Below are 16,060 nucleotides of genomic sequence, written 5' to 3' on the forward strand. Positions count from 1 at the left end.
CAATTTTGACAAAAGCAACAAGGATGCCTTAGTTGCTGCGATACCTAATTGTTGGCCAAGGGCTAAAAATATATTATACATATAAAAATTTTTTCCTCTTAAGAGAAATTTTGTGCCAAACCTAAAGTGTAGCATAAAATATCAGCATGGAGTGAAGTGGTATGGAAGCCCAAATAGCGGGTAAGTCAAACCCTATCTTTCATTTTTAGGGTTTGGACGTGTGAGGCTTGACAATGACTTTCAGTCTGGTGCCTGACCTGTCATTAAGGCACAGTAACACAAGGTGGACCCAAGCTAACCTAATTATGATCTCAGACCAAGACTCACCCTGGGTGTGAATTACTCAATTCAAGTGTGTGTGGAAGGCATAGAGAGAAGACAAAAGAGAGGGAGGGATAGGGACTCACACCAAGGTGTGGGTTCTCACTTATGTTTTCCTACATCTAAGTATAAAAATTTGCTATGTGCAACAGTGGAAATAACAGATTAACTCTTATTTATGCTTACTTTTAGCCAGGCATTACACTAAGTACTTTATATATATAAGCTCATTTAATCTTTACAATAACCACAGTGACACAGGTGTTATTATTTCCAACCCAAGAATGATGAGACTAAGGCCCAAAAGGGTAAAGAAACTAGCCCAAGATCATACAGCTAGTAGGTGACCATGTTAGGATTCTAATCTCTTATGACCCCTGAAGACAATTTCTTAAATGTGTCAATATCTTTCATCATCAGTTTTCTCATCTGTAAAGTAGGAAGAATAAAACAGATCACCTTACAGGAATTGTAAAGGTAAATTAAAAATCATAGAAAACTACTATGAAAACTATAAAGTAGTGTTAATAGTAACACAGACACAGAGATTAAATAGGAGATTTAATGTAAACTTATACTAACACCCCATTTAACAATATGCAATCATGGATTAACAAAATCTCACTTTCTTCTAGCCAAACTTCCCCTAAATCTTTACCTTGGAGCTCAAACCTTAGGAGGATGTGGACATAAATCCAGCATGCTTTGGTAATCCAAGGTAGCTTGACCTGAAATGCTCCCCCACAGACAGTTTTTGTCATTTGCCAGTGTCCTCTCTCACTTTCAGCCTTGGGCTCTTTATTTGCTCCTCTCTGGGGGCAGGGGTGGGTGTGCTGAGAATTTTCAAAGTATGGCTTATTATTCCCTTGGATCCTCTCTTCCTATACCTCTTTTTAGGAGCAGAAGAAAGGACATGTTTTATAAGGGTAGGATCAATACCATTTAGTTAATACCATGAACCCTCACCATGGATATTTTTCCTCATCACTAGTTTGTTTTCAGTTTTAAAAGCCTTATTGTAGGAGAATTAAGGCTTGTGTGGTGGTAAAGTTAATGATCGTATCCCTTCACGTAGTAATTCTTTACTGATTTCCTTAGGAATGTCTTTAGCATGTTTTTAGCTCACTCACAAACTCACGCATTATTCAGCATATGGCAGCAGTAAACAACTCTGGATTCTGAAATAAGAAATTTATATAACAGAATAGTTTCGAAAAACATACTCAAGTATAATGTGGATTTTAAACATTCTAACCAGTTTTACACTTTGGAATGCCTTTGAGATGAGAACAGGGGTAGACTTGCCTCATTAAGTTTATTTTTGTTGAGGTTAACATTAAAACTCATTTATGTTTTTTAATAAACACCAGCTGGCTGAAGGAGTCTAAATGTGATAGTTAAGGATCTAATTTGGGAACAATCTATAATTAACTACTTATAACAGACAAATCACAAGGTATATAAGTTACCTAGAGATAAGTTAGAGTTGACTTTGCTTTTTTTTCTCCCCAGAAACATCTGGCCTACTACATTTATGTGGAAGAAATTGTACTGAGTCAATTCCATTTCTGCTCTAGAAAAATGTTCCATTTTAATTGCATTTTAATATTTACATACAGTTAACTCACTCAAATATGTTTTTCACTAAATTATTTTTCTATTACAAAATCTAGCATCAGTTCTTATAGTCACTGATGTAAATTTACCTCAGTTTGTTCATTACTACAGGATCTCCTTGCTCTAATCACATTTGCCTCCTAGGGTCACCTGACATGTAGCTTGACCTTACTTCTTTGCATTTGATGATGATGCCTCCTTCACTTAGGATGATCTGTTACCTTCATCCATCTGTTGATGTTTATCACTTCTTTCAAGATCCAGATGATGTCTGACTTTTGCCCAGAAATTTTTCTCTATTGATTTCTGCATGTTTTGTGACAAATTCTTTACTATGTACTAGCTTCTGGGGTAGAGGGGGAGGATGCAAAATTGAATTAAAGGACAGAAGCTTTCACTTCTGCTCTAAAAAACATGCCCTGGAATATTACCTGAGCTATACTCTAAACTTCAGATTCCGTAATATTAATAACAATGACAGCAAAATGTACTGAGCATATTCTATGCACCAATTACAAAGTGCTTGACATACATAATCTTGTTTAATACTCATAACAACCCCATGAGGAAACTATTTCAATATAATAAGCTAATTCAGCCAATAGGTTGGGAGCAAAGATCTGAATCTCTACGTTTGCATTTAGAGCCTGGTGATTAACCACTGTGTTTTCCCTATATCACACTCAGGTCACTTACTACTTCTTCCCTTAATCTACTTTGCTCATGTCTTTACACATCTTGTGCAAATGTGTTATTTGTCCATAAGACATATACTTCTTAGAGTACCAGAACCACCCGCCCCCTGCTCTAGTCAACACAGAACACTGCAAATAGTCGAGTCGATATTCAATAAAATAATCACACACGCACACACATAAATAAACACACACATATATGTGCTTTCTAATCTGAATAATGAAGGTTTTTAATCCCATATTTTATTTCACAATATACTATTAAGTATCTCATGGAAAAAAATCCCAGTTCCTTCATATTTCCTACCGAACTATGAGGCACATGACATACTCAGTAAATACTTAGAGTAAATAAATTGGCTAAAAGAGGCATCAAGAGAATGAAAATTAATTATGTAAAGGAAATAATACTAATAAAGTTTCTAAGGGTCAACAAATCCCACTAAGTAAAAAGGCATATAATTGATGGCTAAAGATTGTTCCTAACCCACTGGTAAATATTGCTCCAAATCAGAGAAACTACTATGGAATTCACTATAAATTCCTGTTAAGTATAGGAGCTATGTGCTATGGTCTGAATGTTTGTGTCCACCCGAAATTCATATGTTGAAATCCTAACCCCCAAGATCATGGTATTAGGAGTTGGGGCCTTTGGGAGGTGCTTAGAGCATGAAGGTGGAGCCCTCACGGATGAGATTAGTGTTATTACAAAAGAGGTCCCACAGTGCTCCCAAGACCTTTCCACCATGTGAGGACACAATAAGAAGTCTGCAACCACAAGGAAGCTCTCACCCAGACCATGCTGGCACCATGATCCTGGACTTCCAGGCTCCAGAACTGTGAGAAATGTTTGTTATTTATAAGCCACCTATTCTGTGGTATTTTGTTATAGTAACCCACACAGACTAAGACACTATATAATTTCTGCTAACTCTTCCTTATTTTGCAGTTTTGATCTAAACAATGCTATTAAAAATTAAAGTATATGAGTAACAATTTGCTTTATAATTTAGACATGTAATTAACTCGTCTTTTCAATAAGTATAGTTTTTTGTTTGTTTGTTTGTTTGTTTTTATTGTTGTTCCCTTTAACTTTTGGAGATAATTTAAGGGAAGGAATTTTTTCTTGATATTTGAGCCTACAAACACTTTACAGATTGATAAAAATCCTTTTTTTATGGGTAGCTTACACAATTAATCCTTTATTGTTTTGAAAAGTCAATAAATCATTTCATGTTAATTAAGAACCAGTAATATTGAATTCACAATACTGATGTTCTTTCTAATTTATATCTATATAATCTCTTCCAAGAAAAACAAAACATACTTCTTTTTTAAGCTATGCTCCCTTCTATAATTTCTCTGAAAGGTGCATTTAATATACCTCACGAGGACTTCACTAAAAGGGCAAGGAAGCCTAATCTTGAGTTATAGAAGAGTTTTCATTATTTGGTTTCAACAGTTCATTGATTATTACAGCTTCATAGACACTGCGATGATAATGCATCTTTTAAAATTTCAACCCTTTGTTCAGGAAAATTTCCAATAAAAGTCATAATCTAACAGGGACCACTGTACAATGGGTTCATTTTGCTCTTTTATTCAATGAAGGAAAAAGGCATAATGCACCCTTCTTTAAAGTCTTTTAAGTCACATTATGTACTCCTCATTGAAAGAGTAATTGAAAAAAATAACAGGAAAGAGGAATTAAATGTGCATTTACCTGTATTAGGCATATCTGTAGGGCTGTTGTCTGAAGAAGTAATTGGAATCTGTTCTGTTTTCTTGTATCCAGTTTTTATCTATGAAAGAAAACGAGGAACGTGAAATGTCATTTTCTAAAGTAGGTCAAAAACCAGACAAGAAGCTCACGTTAACATTAAAAGAATGATTAAAGAGATTAAAGCAATAGTCCCTCAAATATAAAACCTTTAAAATTTTGGTATATTCATCTTCAAACACAGCAATTCAGAATGAAAGTAACAACTGCTTTCAGCTCTACCATACCCAAGGACAACAAAATATAAGGCTATGCACTGTGTCTCTGAAAAGGTATTATAACCCCAAATGAGAAAGTATAAAGGGCTAAGAGAAAATTTTAAACTCTGTATCTGATTAGCATGGACCTGAAACTGAAGTTACCTTTGATGAATTTTATTTCACTGACTAAAAGTCTACCTGATTTTCAAGTTTGTTTTATAGAGTATACACTATATTTTATCACTCATTATTTATGGCACTGTTGCAATTAGTAATTACAGTCATCCCTTTATATCTGCCATTTCTGCATGTGCAAATTCAACCAACAATGGATTAAAACTATTTTTTAAAAATTCCAAAAAGTTCCAAAAAGCAAAACTTGAATTTGCCGCATTGGCAACTATTTACATAGCACTTACACTGTATTTATTTACATAGCATTTACATTGTATTAGGTATTATAAGTAATCTAGAGATGATTTAAAGTATATGGGGAGGCTGTGCATAGGTTATATGCAAATACTACACCATTTTATACAAGAGACTTGAGCAGCCTCAGATTTTGGTATCTGCTGTGGGGGTGTGGGGAGGTTATCCTGGAGCCAATCCCTCCACAGATGATGATGGATGACTGTAATTTTATCGATTTTGATGTGGGAACTCCCCCTTTCGTGTGATTCTAGGGTGAACTATTGATGTATTCCAGCATACACACATGAGGGAACAAAATCCACCTACACTGTACAGAAAAGAGCTGAGCAACAGAAAGGAAGATTGCCTGTCTTCAGTCAAGCAGAAAACAGAAAAAAATAATGAACAGAACCATATTAGAGACTATCTGAAAATAAATATAACATTCCATATCATAGTTTTGAGTGATATCTAGACATATCTTTGTGATGCCATTCCTGATCACGATTTTCTGGACAAATAATATATTGACTTGAAAAACTGTATTTATTGGCAGCATAGCATAAAATCTTAAACAAAGAAAAGATCTTTCAAGGAAATAGCAATCTGTTAACAAACTATATTACCAAAATTATAGTTCTATATGTATATGACAAACATAATGACACATAGCAGATTTGCGGACTACATAAATAGAGGAATTTAAGATTACCTGATTTATCTTAAAAGAAGATAAAATGGCATCTGTAGATTTGGGAGTGGATGAGGTCTTTGGAATTAGTATTTCAGGGGGAGAAGAAAGAAGACTAAATTTTGAGGCTTGAGGTCCATATTCTTCTGTAGCTTGTAAAAGGGATGAACACGATGGATTTTCTAAATGACTGCTGTGAGATTTCTGTCTTATGAATGCTATCTCCCAAGCAGATTCTGACCTAGCATTAAAAAGAAATCACTTTATAGATATAGTACAATTGAATTCTAAGATAATGTTTCATATATTATCAAAAAATACTTCTTTGGGTCTAAAGTACTAGGACAACTTAAATTTCTATTTTTAGGGAGACATGCTAAATGACTCATTCTATCTTACGGATAGAATAGTTACCTCAACTTGGCTCTGGTAATTATGCTTTTTGCTTCTTCAAATGATACACCAATCATAGACTCCTTGTTTATTGAGACAAGTTGATCTCCTGGCTTCAAACGTCCATCCTAACAAAAATAGTAACATTTGTAAAGAAACTGATTAAGGTGTTTCTTAAAAAATTAATTGATGCAATTAAAGCAAAGCACAGTTTTAGTAAAGAATGACTTAAAGAAAAGAGTAAAAAGAAAGTTTTAGACAAAGAACCTCAACAGCAAAATGTTTTGATTAAAGTCTGGTTTGGTAATATACATGAATGAAATGGAAATGTCCACGTATTCCTTGAATAAACTTTCAGGCTAAGGAATCCTGAATATATGAAGACATAGTCTGGTACACTAGGAAAGGGGCCTGTTTTAAAAGGTCAGTTATATGAGACAAACACAGCTCTGAATGTGATAAAGTAGGCTAAATAATTCTGGTATATTTCAGAATATAAGCCTCATTCACTTCAGTTTCTGAGCATTCCTTTATCTTTCATCCCACCAAACACCGAGTTATTCCACAGTTAGAATTTTAAAAAATTCAGTCAAGGATCTTAATTATATTGATTCTACGCACATTTCTGTTCATGGTGAAACATCTTCTTCACTGGATCTGCTGCCCCTCCTGTGACTCAGGCCCAGTTGGTTGGACAGGTAGCTTAATTCACATCCTGCTAATAATGACCAATTCTAATTGGCTGCCTGGCATTGTCTTTGTCAAGTCCTGGCTCTGCCTATAACTAGCCTAGCTGAGTAAGACAAAGCACAAAAGTTACAAAATTTAAAGTACATGTTAGGCAAGTTTTCTCAGTCTTCAATTGCCTTTTCTTTTAATTCAAACTGGAAAAGAAGAATGAGCTCTCCTCATTTTCAGCTCTTAAGATGCTTCTCCATTTATCATTAGTACAACCACAGAAAGCATTATTTCTATAACTAGGGAAGAAGCTTATATGGTTAAAAAGCATTTTCACCATTGATGGTATTTAAGTAAATTCCACAAATTCAAGGGAAGATCTTTTAAAAAGTCTTATCTACTATGTATAAAATAAGTTTTAATTAATAGGATTAACCAGGGAAAAGAGATGGTGAAGATAAGGGGATGGAAGTAGGTAAAAAAGAAACGTATTACCATCAAGGAGGTAGCAGGATAAAGATACAGAGATGAGAAGCAACATATAGTGTGCAGGGGACTATAGCCTTCAACACAGTGCTCAATTAAAAAGTGTGAGCCAGAAATCATGAGAAATGAGGATGGGGAAGTAGGAAGAGTTCAGGTATCTGCAGGCCTTTGACCCCAAGCTATCCGTGGGATAGCTTCTGCACTTACTGTTTTTGTTTTCATAATGCAAACATTACCTAAGTATTATTTCCCACACTTCCTTGATGAAAAGAATCAACTGGAGTTATAAAAAAGGTCCATGTTATGAGACCCCTCTGTTTGAAAGTCTGATACAATATTGATATAACCCTGAATAACTGATCTTTGGTCTGAACTGCATTATATGTAATAAATGTATATAATAATGGTGATTATGGTTACTTTACTTTTAAATAACAATATTTTTTTTTAAAAAAAACCTTTACTATTATCTCTCACACTGAATACTGAGTATACAGGAAAGCAAAATAAATATGAAATATTTATCAAGAATTTTTATGGGAACATGTTATTTCAAATACTGTGTAATACAAGATATTATAACCTAGATGCATAATGACCCTATGACCCTTCTGAAATATAAACATAAAAAAATCCAAAAAGGCAATTTGATTTTAAAATATATAAAATTTGAAAACTAATTTGGATTTTATAGGTATGTGATTAAACATAATTAGCAAAGTCAGAGAACACAAAATTGCTATATTCACAAGTGATTTTTTTTTCTCCTTCCATTTGATAGATGTATGGGGAATAAAACACAATAGTAATGCTGGAAAAGGCTAAGCAATATGGAGAAAGTATCTACCATATGGATCCTACATGTTCAGTAAAATGAGAGAGCTGATTTTGTAAGATTTTATAAACACAGTTCTGTATTACCTGGGCCCAAGTCTTATGACAGACTTTGTTTACATATGCATTTAAATCAATTATACCCAGACTATACTTAGAAACTTAGGTACAAGAGCTTTCAATTTAATATGCTAAATATTAGTTTGAGGATAAGTCATTCCCTCAGGTTAATGTGAAATGGTAACAAACAAACAAACAAAAACAACCTTTTTGCCACAGGCAAAACGATAAGGCTAATAAAAGTTAAGGAAGAACAAAATTCTGGAGAGTGCTTATTTCTGGGAGGGAGGGTGGGGAATGCAATGGGGTGGGGGTAAAACATATAGGAAGACTTAATAGTAAAATTTTCTACTTCATAAGTCAAATGGTGAACTCTAAGTGGATTCATAGGTGTTTGTTTCATTATTATTCTACATAAGTTAGATACATGTTCCAATATCCTTTTGTATGAGTAAAATATTATATTATTAAAAAGAAAAGAAATTTTCCAGCCCATAAAAAGAAAGCTCATGACATTTGCCTCAACAATGTTCCTAACCAGATGAATTTTATTTTGGTTCTATATTCCAAAACTGGCATTGGAAGTAAGGGCCAAATAGAGGTTCTTAAAATCTAATTTTAAAATAAATAAAATTAAATAAATGTCATTGTTAAATCCAGCTCTAGACCATTTGGGATCTGCAAAAAAAAATTCCTCATTAGAATCAGCTTAATAAGGTAGATTATAACTGAAATTTAATGACTATTCTACTATTGATTTATGTCCCAAAGCCTGGAAATAATTTGAGGAAAGAAAGGGAAAAATGAAGAAAACCTTGCTTCATTGGAGCAAAGCATTTAAAGGACACTGACAAGGGAAAAAAGGTTCTTTTAGAATTGGGGTGGTGGACAGTAAATATTAGGTTATTTTGTTTTAATCTAAATATTCTTGGTATTAAACTGCCTTTTATTGAACTTCCTTGAAAAGGGAAAATTCTATAATGAGGACTGTAAGCCAGATGGCACCTCATCTGTCTTCTAGTTGGGCAGCAGTCTTCAGAGGCAGTGGACTGATGAGGAAAAAAGAGCACGAGGTGTGGCAACCAGATAGATTTGAATTCGAATTTGAGCTCCACAACTTGCTAGCTAGATGTCCATAAACAATGGGAGAAAGTGGAGGAAGGGGACGGGGAGGTGCACAATCTCAGCTACAAGGCACACGGAACTGAATTCTAAACTGTCGGAGACAGCTCCTCATCCACGTATCTTAAAGAAACCACAGTTGGTTGACAGCATTACGGAGAAAAAGCCTTCAGAAAACAGAAGCCTCCCACATTCGCCTCTTGGGCCGCACAGTATTAGCCATACAGAGGAAAAAGTTCTCAGTAAGGCAATTTAACACATCTTATATTAAAGTACACCCATGTACTGAAGTAGCATTTTCCAGGAAGACAAGAGTCAGAGAAGAGAAGAAGAAGAAAGTCTCTGACTGTGGTTTCTGGTGTTTATATATATTTTTGTGTCTAAAAAGTACTCACAGCAGTTGTTTTTTTTTTTTTCTTTGCCTCCTAGAATAAGATCTTAGCTGATCATGTGAATTTCTGAACTTGTTTAAAAGTCAGAACCTGCAAACTAAAACAAAGCTATTTCTGTAAAAGTCTGGCATTCAAAGCCAGTGAATTCTGCCCCAGCTGGATTAATGTGTCTGTGAAGATAGTAACTTCAGAGGGGCCTCTTCCACACTGTCTAGATTCTGATTCAGCACTTATTGAGCAACTACACATGACAGGCAAGGTGCCAAGCACTTTCACACACCTAACTTCAGTCTGAATTCTTTCACATTGACATTTATAAAGATGTTGAAATAATAATGTATTCTTGAACACTTGCATACTTGCATTAAAAGCTGCCAACACTGTCCATTTCAGATTATAATGACCATTACAGTTTTCTAAATAATGTGTTACCATAACCATATATACAGCCTGATTCTAACTCATTATTCCTAAATACTAAGGAATGCTCCTGCAAGCCTTTGGATTCCTTTCCCATACTTTCATAAAGGATGAAAGTCAATGGAGGTATCACTTTTTTAATACCAGTTATTGACATGAATGTAGGCAATTTGTTTAATCTCCATGAGACTCATTTTTTTAGCTGTGAGGTGGGGATAAGTACCTATTGTACAGGTTGCTGTGATAAATAACATATATAAAATCCTAGCACATTGTAGGTTTTAAACTGAAGTGAGTTGAATCAGAATCCCATATCTGTTGCAGGCAATTTTTACAGTAATAGCAAATTTAATCCTCCCACTCCTCAAATTAAGAACCCTTTATGACTACCCACTGGTGGCAAAAGCTGAAACTCCTGAACTTCCCAAACCTAGCACAACAAACTAGCTGCAACCTACTTTTTCTAGCCTCATCATCTACCTTCCCTCCTCAGCATATAAATTCTTCATTCTATTCTCAGAAAATGTCCTTCAAACCAGCGACGGTCTTTCAAACTTTAATGCACTTACACATATTAATTCCTATCTAGAATGCCACCACCCACCTTGCCACTTCTCTGTCTGATGAACTCTCATTTAAACTTCACAACCAAATTCAAACATTATTTCTGCTGTAAGTTTTCTCCATCTCCCTAGATTTACTTACTTGTCCCCTTCTCTTTGCTCCAAATGCACTTTTACTTATCTATATTATTGCACTTACTCTGTACTGTCCTTATTTGTTTACATATCCTTTTTTTTTTCCATTGGAATATATTAATTCAGCAACTCCCAAATTAGAAGCATTGATTCTTTCAGTTGACCAGAACTATGTCCTTTTCATGGTTATATCTCTGAGCATAGTGCCAGGTATACAATAGTTCCACAATAAATGAATAAGGCCCAGGAAACACTTTGAGGAAATTAAGGTGGCTCTAACACAAATAATAATGGCAAAGAAGAAAAGTGAGTGACATCTTAAAGTGAACCCTCTTGGCTGCTACTGCTTTAGCTCCCACCAATTGATTGGTTTCTTTACCCCCTGCAATCCAGAGGCCTTTGTCCTAACTATCCAAAAATCCTTGGTCCCAGTTCCAGTGAATAAATGCTGCCAATTATACTATGACATTTATTGTAAGATCCACTTCAATTTCAGAGATGCTAGAGAGAGGAAAAAAAAAAGATATATAGATATAGATATAGATAGATAGATAGACAGAATTACACACAGGTAATGCTATACCTATATATTTGTTTTATATACATGTGTGTGTATGTGTATACAGTAGTCCCTTGGTGTCTGAGGGAGAGTGGATCCAGTACCCCCTTGAATACTGAAATTCATGTATGATCAAGTCTGTGAAATGGCATAACATTTGCATGAAACCTATGCATACCCTCCCTGTATACTTTAAAGCATCTCTAGATTACTTATCATACCTAATGCAATGTAAATAGTTGCCTGTGCTGCAAATTCAAGTTTGCTTTTTGGAATTTTCTGGAATTTTTTTTCTGAATATTTTCAATTTGAGGTTGGTTGAAGCCACAGATTTGGAACCTGAGGATATGGAGGGCTGACTGTACGTGTGTGTGTGTGTGTGTGTGTGTGTGTGTGTGTGTCCCCTAGAATCAGGTAAATGAAATATATCAGTTTTGAAGAAAAAATTTTGATTCCTGCCTGCTGTCCTTACAGTATTAGCAGAGAAACAAAGAAAAAGCAAAACATTCAAAGTGTTGTTCAGAATCGGAAACTAAGGGCTAAGAAGAAGAGGTACTTTTGTGTGGAGCCCAGATGGTGGCGGTTGAATGGTAAACAGGCAGATCAGTGAATTCTCAGAAATGTGACTAAAGGATTATTCATTCATTGGTATTAATTGAGCAATTAATATGTGTCAGGTACCAAGCTAGGGACTAAAGATATTATTGCGAATAAAATCAGATAAAATCCTTGCACTTAGGAAATAATCTGAGACTTGTGGTTCAGGCAGAGTCGGTACAACAATCACAGATACTGATGTATGATCACAAACTGAGAAGGAAAGAAACAGGCACAGACAGGTGATATGAAGGAAAGGTGCACAGACAGGAAAACAACCTGGCCTAGACTTGGGATGGGGGAAGCACAAGGAATACCTCTCTTTGTAAGTGGTCTTTGAATTGATATTTGAAAGTAATGGGGGGAGCTGTTCTTAGTCAGAGGGAGCAGCATATAAGATGAGAAAGAACCAGGCCCTTTCCAGGGACTGAAAGAATGCTACTCTGAAAGCATAGGTGGGGATGGAGAGTCAGAGAAGTAGAGGGCAGAAGTCACATAATACAGAGCCTTGTAGGCAAGCAAGTATTAGTAGGAGAGCTGGGAGGGAAATAGGAATGGTGCATAAGAGCAGACAAAGCTATTGTGAGGTCTGATAAAAACTGATGATAGTTTAAGCAATGGTGATGGCAGTGGAGATCAAGAAGACTGATGGGTTCAAGAGCTACTGAGAGAGTAGAACAGTCAACAGTATGTACTAAGGAATTGAATATGGGTGTTAAGGGAGAGGAAGTAGTTAGGATGCTGTTAGGTTTTCTGACTTTGTGCTACTGGAAGGTGTCACTCATAGAGATTGGGAACATTGGAAAGAGGTCTGTCTGGGAAGAAATGTGTAGATGAAGGTGTGATGTGACTATCATGAGTCCTGCCTCAGACACGTTGCATTTGAGATGCCTTTAAGAGATCCAAGTGGAAATGTTGATCAGGCAATTGGATATGTGGGTACGAAGGTCAAAGGAGTGTCCCACCCAAAAAAAGATCTAAGATTTAACACTGCGACTCCAAACTGATATCGGATTGGCTGGTGGGGTGAAAAGGGCCTTGGAGTTCCCATATTTCATATTTCCCTTAACTCAGTACGTAGTATATTTGTTCCCAACCTATAGGCTACCTCTAGCTCTTAGAGCTGGGAGAATCTTCTTTCCTACTTGAACTGGCAAAACGTGTCAATATGTTCCAAGTTTGAACTCAGAATACGTTTTTCAAAGAGACAGCACCATTTTGGTTACTGAACCAGTGTTGTATTTCATATCCTCCAGGAGGAAATATACTTTTGTGTGTGTATTGGTATAAAGGGGAGGAGCTAACCATGGTTACTTAAAGATAACTCCTGCGTTCCAATAATCCCTTATCTATAAAGTTTGGGAATATAAATGAAATATAATCCATCTATAAACTTGAGATTGCCTATATTATTAGTTCTGAAACAATACAATGTTAAAATAAAATTACAGCAAGTGAAAGCACTCATATGCATTTAAAAAATATTAACAGTTGCTCAGTTCAGCAACATAATAAGGATACCCTATGAGCCTGTGTTTCCTATTCCATGAAAACAGGTGTCTTACCTGCAGAAATTCTGTACAGATTAGAAGTTTATTAACAAGCCTAACACAGTATTTAGAATATAGTAAATTCTATTATTACTGTTCATAAAATTTTTTAAAATAAAATTGCATTAATTTGTATTTGCAGAGTAAACATGTACATAACTCTCCAACTTGAGGAAGAACACAAAAGTGAATGTAAGCACTGCAAGCCTACTTATTCTTCTCTGTCTACACCTTTCTCTATTTTGGCTGTTTTCTTCTCTTGGACATGACTAGATACTGTCAAAAAACATTAATAACTCTGTGCTGCTCTCTAGTGGTAAATATAAAATATACTTTATTACATGGTTTTGCTTTCTAATACACTTTCAAACAATGAAATTCTCAGAAAATCAACAAGAGAAAATATACATTATAGGCATAATTTCTTAGTCTGTAATCACTGACAGGAGATGAGTCCCTCAGCACCACTGCTATCAATTTATTACTTTAACTACAAATATTTTTCATGGGGGGAAAAAGAACAAATTGATGCTTGTCTTAAAAGTAAATTCTTTTCACTTGTTAGGTACCATGATCTATTGCATTACTTCAAGTATAGTCTAAGAAATACCTTAGCTATACTGAATACACACACATACAGACATATCTCAGCTTTAAAACTAAAGTAGTACATCTCAATTCTTACAAGAAAAATTTAGTTTTTTGTTTGTTTGAATTTGTTTAAATTTAGCATTTAAGTATGCTCTTAGTTAATAAATTAAATTCAATAGCCAAAAATTATATCATTATAATACCCTATACTTATTGTATAATACTTACCACTTGGTAAGTGTATTTGGAGGAAACCTTATTATCTCAGCAAGATTGAAACAATTTAAATCTATTGTTTTGGAAGTTACTGGTTAAACTGATTTTTTTTTCTAACAAGGAAAAAAGTCCAATTGAATAAACAAACTGCTTGCTAGATAGTGTTTGGTGTAGGAATCCGGCGGGGGGTGGGGGTAAGGGTAGGACTATTTATTCAACCAAAACAACTAGAATAAGGATAACGACAATATAAACAGACTTTATAAGAGTATCCCTTATCATGTTATATAGCTTGATATTAATAGAATGTTTTATTCAATTCTTTATGTCCTACATCTCTCCAAAAAGGGAGGCAATTTTCAACAAAAGACATGTAGAATCACATTAGTAAAATAGAAATAGCAAATAAAATTCAAGAGAAATGAGCATGAAAATATAGTAACCAATTTGTTAACTAAGTGCTTCAAATATGGATCTGAGCTTCCTAGCAACCAGAGCAAAAAGGAACTCATGCTTTATATATTTCTTACAGTGAAGAGGAGAGTAAGGATTTCTAACTCCTAAAAAAGATATTTTCTAGTCTTAATTCTAAATCTAATTTCTCATATGGGCTAATAGTGACTGGCATAATTAACAAATTCAACAAGAATTACTGCAAATTCAGAAATGAGTGAATTTTATTTGCTCTGTTTGTTTTGTTTTGCATTTAGGAGAGGCTAAATGAAGTACTTTAACTGATCTAACTTAACCCTAACTCAGAGCAGTGGATAGATAACACGTCTTCAAATATAACCTCTCTAAGCCAGACTTAAAATAAAATTTGAACAGCATATAATTAAAATATATAATATTTACTTACAGCTTGAAATTTGCTACTTTCATATTTATTTCATATTTATTTTCTATTCATTTGTTAGGTTAAAGTTCCATGAGTATAAAGGTCTATCTTCCAATCCCTTTGCATCTTTCACTAAGAAATGGTCACAGTGAACATTCAGTTAATATTAAAAATTTACTGAGATTGGTTCAAGATCGCGGAGTAGAAGGACGTGTGCTCACTCCCTCTTGCGAGAGCACAGGAATCACAACTAACTACTGAACGACCATTGACAGGAAGACAGTGGAGCTCACCAAAAATGATACCCCACATGCAAAGACAAAGGAGAAGTTGCAGTGAGATGATAGGAGGAGTGCAATCATTATAAAATCAAATCCCATAACTGCTGGGTGGGTGACTCACAAACTGGAGAACAATCACACCACATAAGTCCACGCACTGGAGTGAAGGTCCTGAGCCCCACATCAGGCTTCCCAACCTGGGGGTCTGGCAACGGGAGGAGGAATTCCCAGAGAATCAGACTTTGAAGGCCAGCGGGATTTGACTGCAGGACTTAGGACTGGGGGAAACAGGGACTTTACTCTTGGAGTGCACACACAAAGTCTTGTGTGCACCAGGACCCAAGGGGAAGGAGCAGTGACACCACAGGTGACTGAACCAGACCTACCTGCTAGTGTTGGAGGGTCTCCTGCAGAGGCGGGGGGTGGCGGTGGCTCACCACGGGGACAAGGACACTGGCAGCAGAAGTTCTGGGAAGTACTCATTGGTGTGAGCCCTCCTGGAGTCTGCCATTAGCCCCAAAATAGAGCCTGTAGGCTCCAGTGTCCAGTCTCCTCAGGCCAAACAACCAACAGGGAGGGGACACAGCCCCACCCATCAACTGACAAGTGGATTAAAGTTTTACTGAGCTG

The 16,060-nt window shown here is 35.6% G+C and overlaps 1 protein-coding gene across 2 annotated transcripts in view; it reads right to left on the reverse strand.

Moving 5' to 3' along the window:
* STXBP4 (syntaxin binding protein 4) overlaps window positions 1–16,060 on the reverse strand; it is a 172,280-nt gene that overhangs the window by 134,359 nt on the left and 21,861 nt on the right. For both annotated transcript variants that reach the window (XM_082603574.1, XM_082603575.1), the window contains 3 exons: window positions 6,130–6,236; window positions 5,737–5,956; window positions 4,357–4,435 (listed from right to left, as the gene is read on the reverse strand). In XM_082603574.1, coding sequence (XP_082459700.1) covers window positions 4,357–4,435; window positions 5,737–5,956; window positions 6,130–6,236 — 406 coding nt within the window. The remainder of the gene's footprint in view (window positions 1–4,356; window positions 4,436–5,736; window positions 5,957–6,129; window positions 6,237–16,060) is intronic.

The sequence above is a fragment of the Mesoplodon mirus genome (assembly GCF_964341445.2).
Source record: "Mesoplodon mirus genome assembly, chromosome: 18".
Lineage (NCBI taxonomy): Eukaryota > Metazoa > Chordata > Mammalia > Artiodactyla > Ziphiidae > Mesoplodon > Mesoplodon mirus.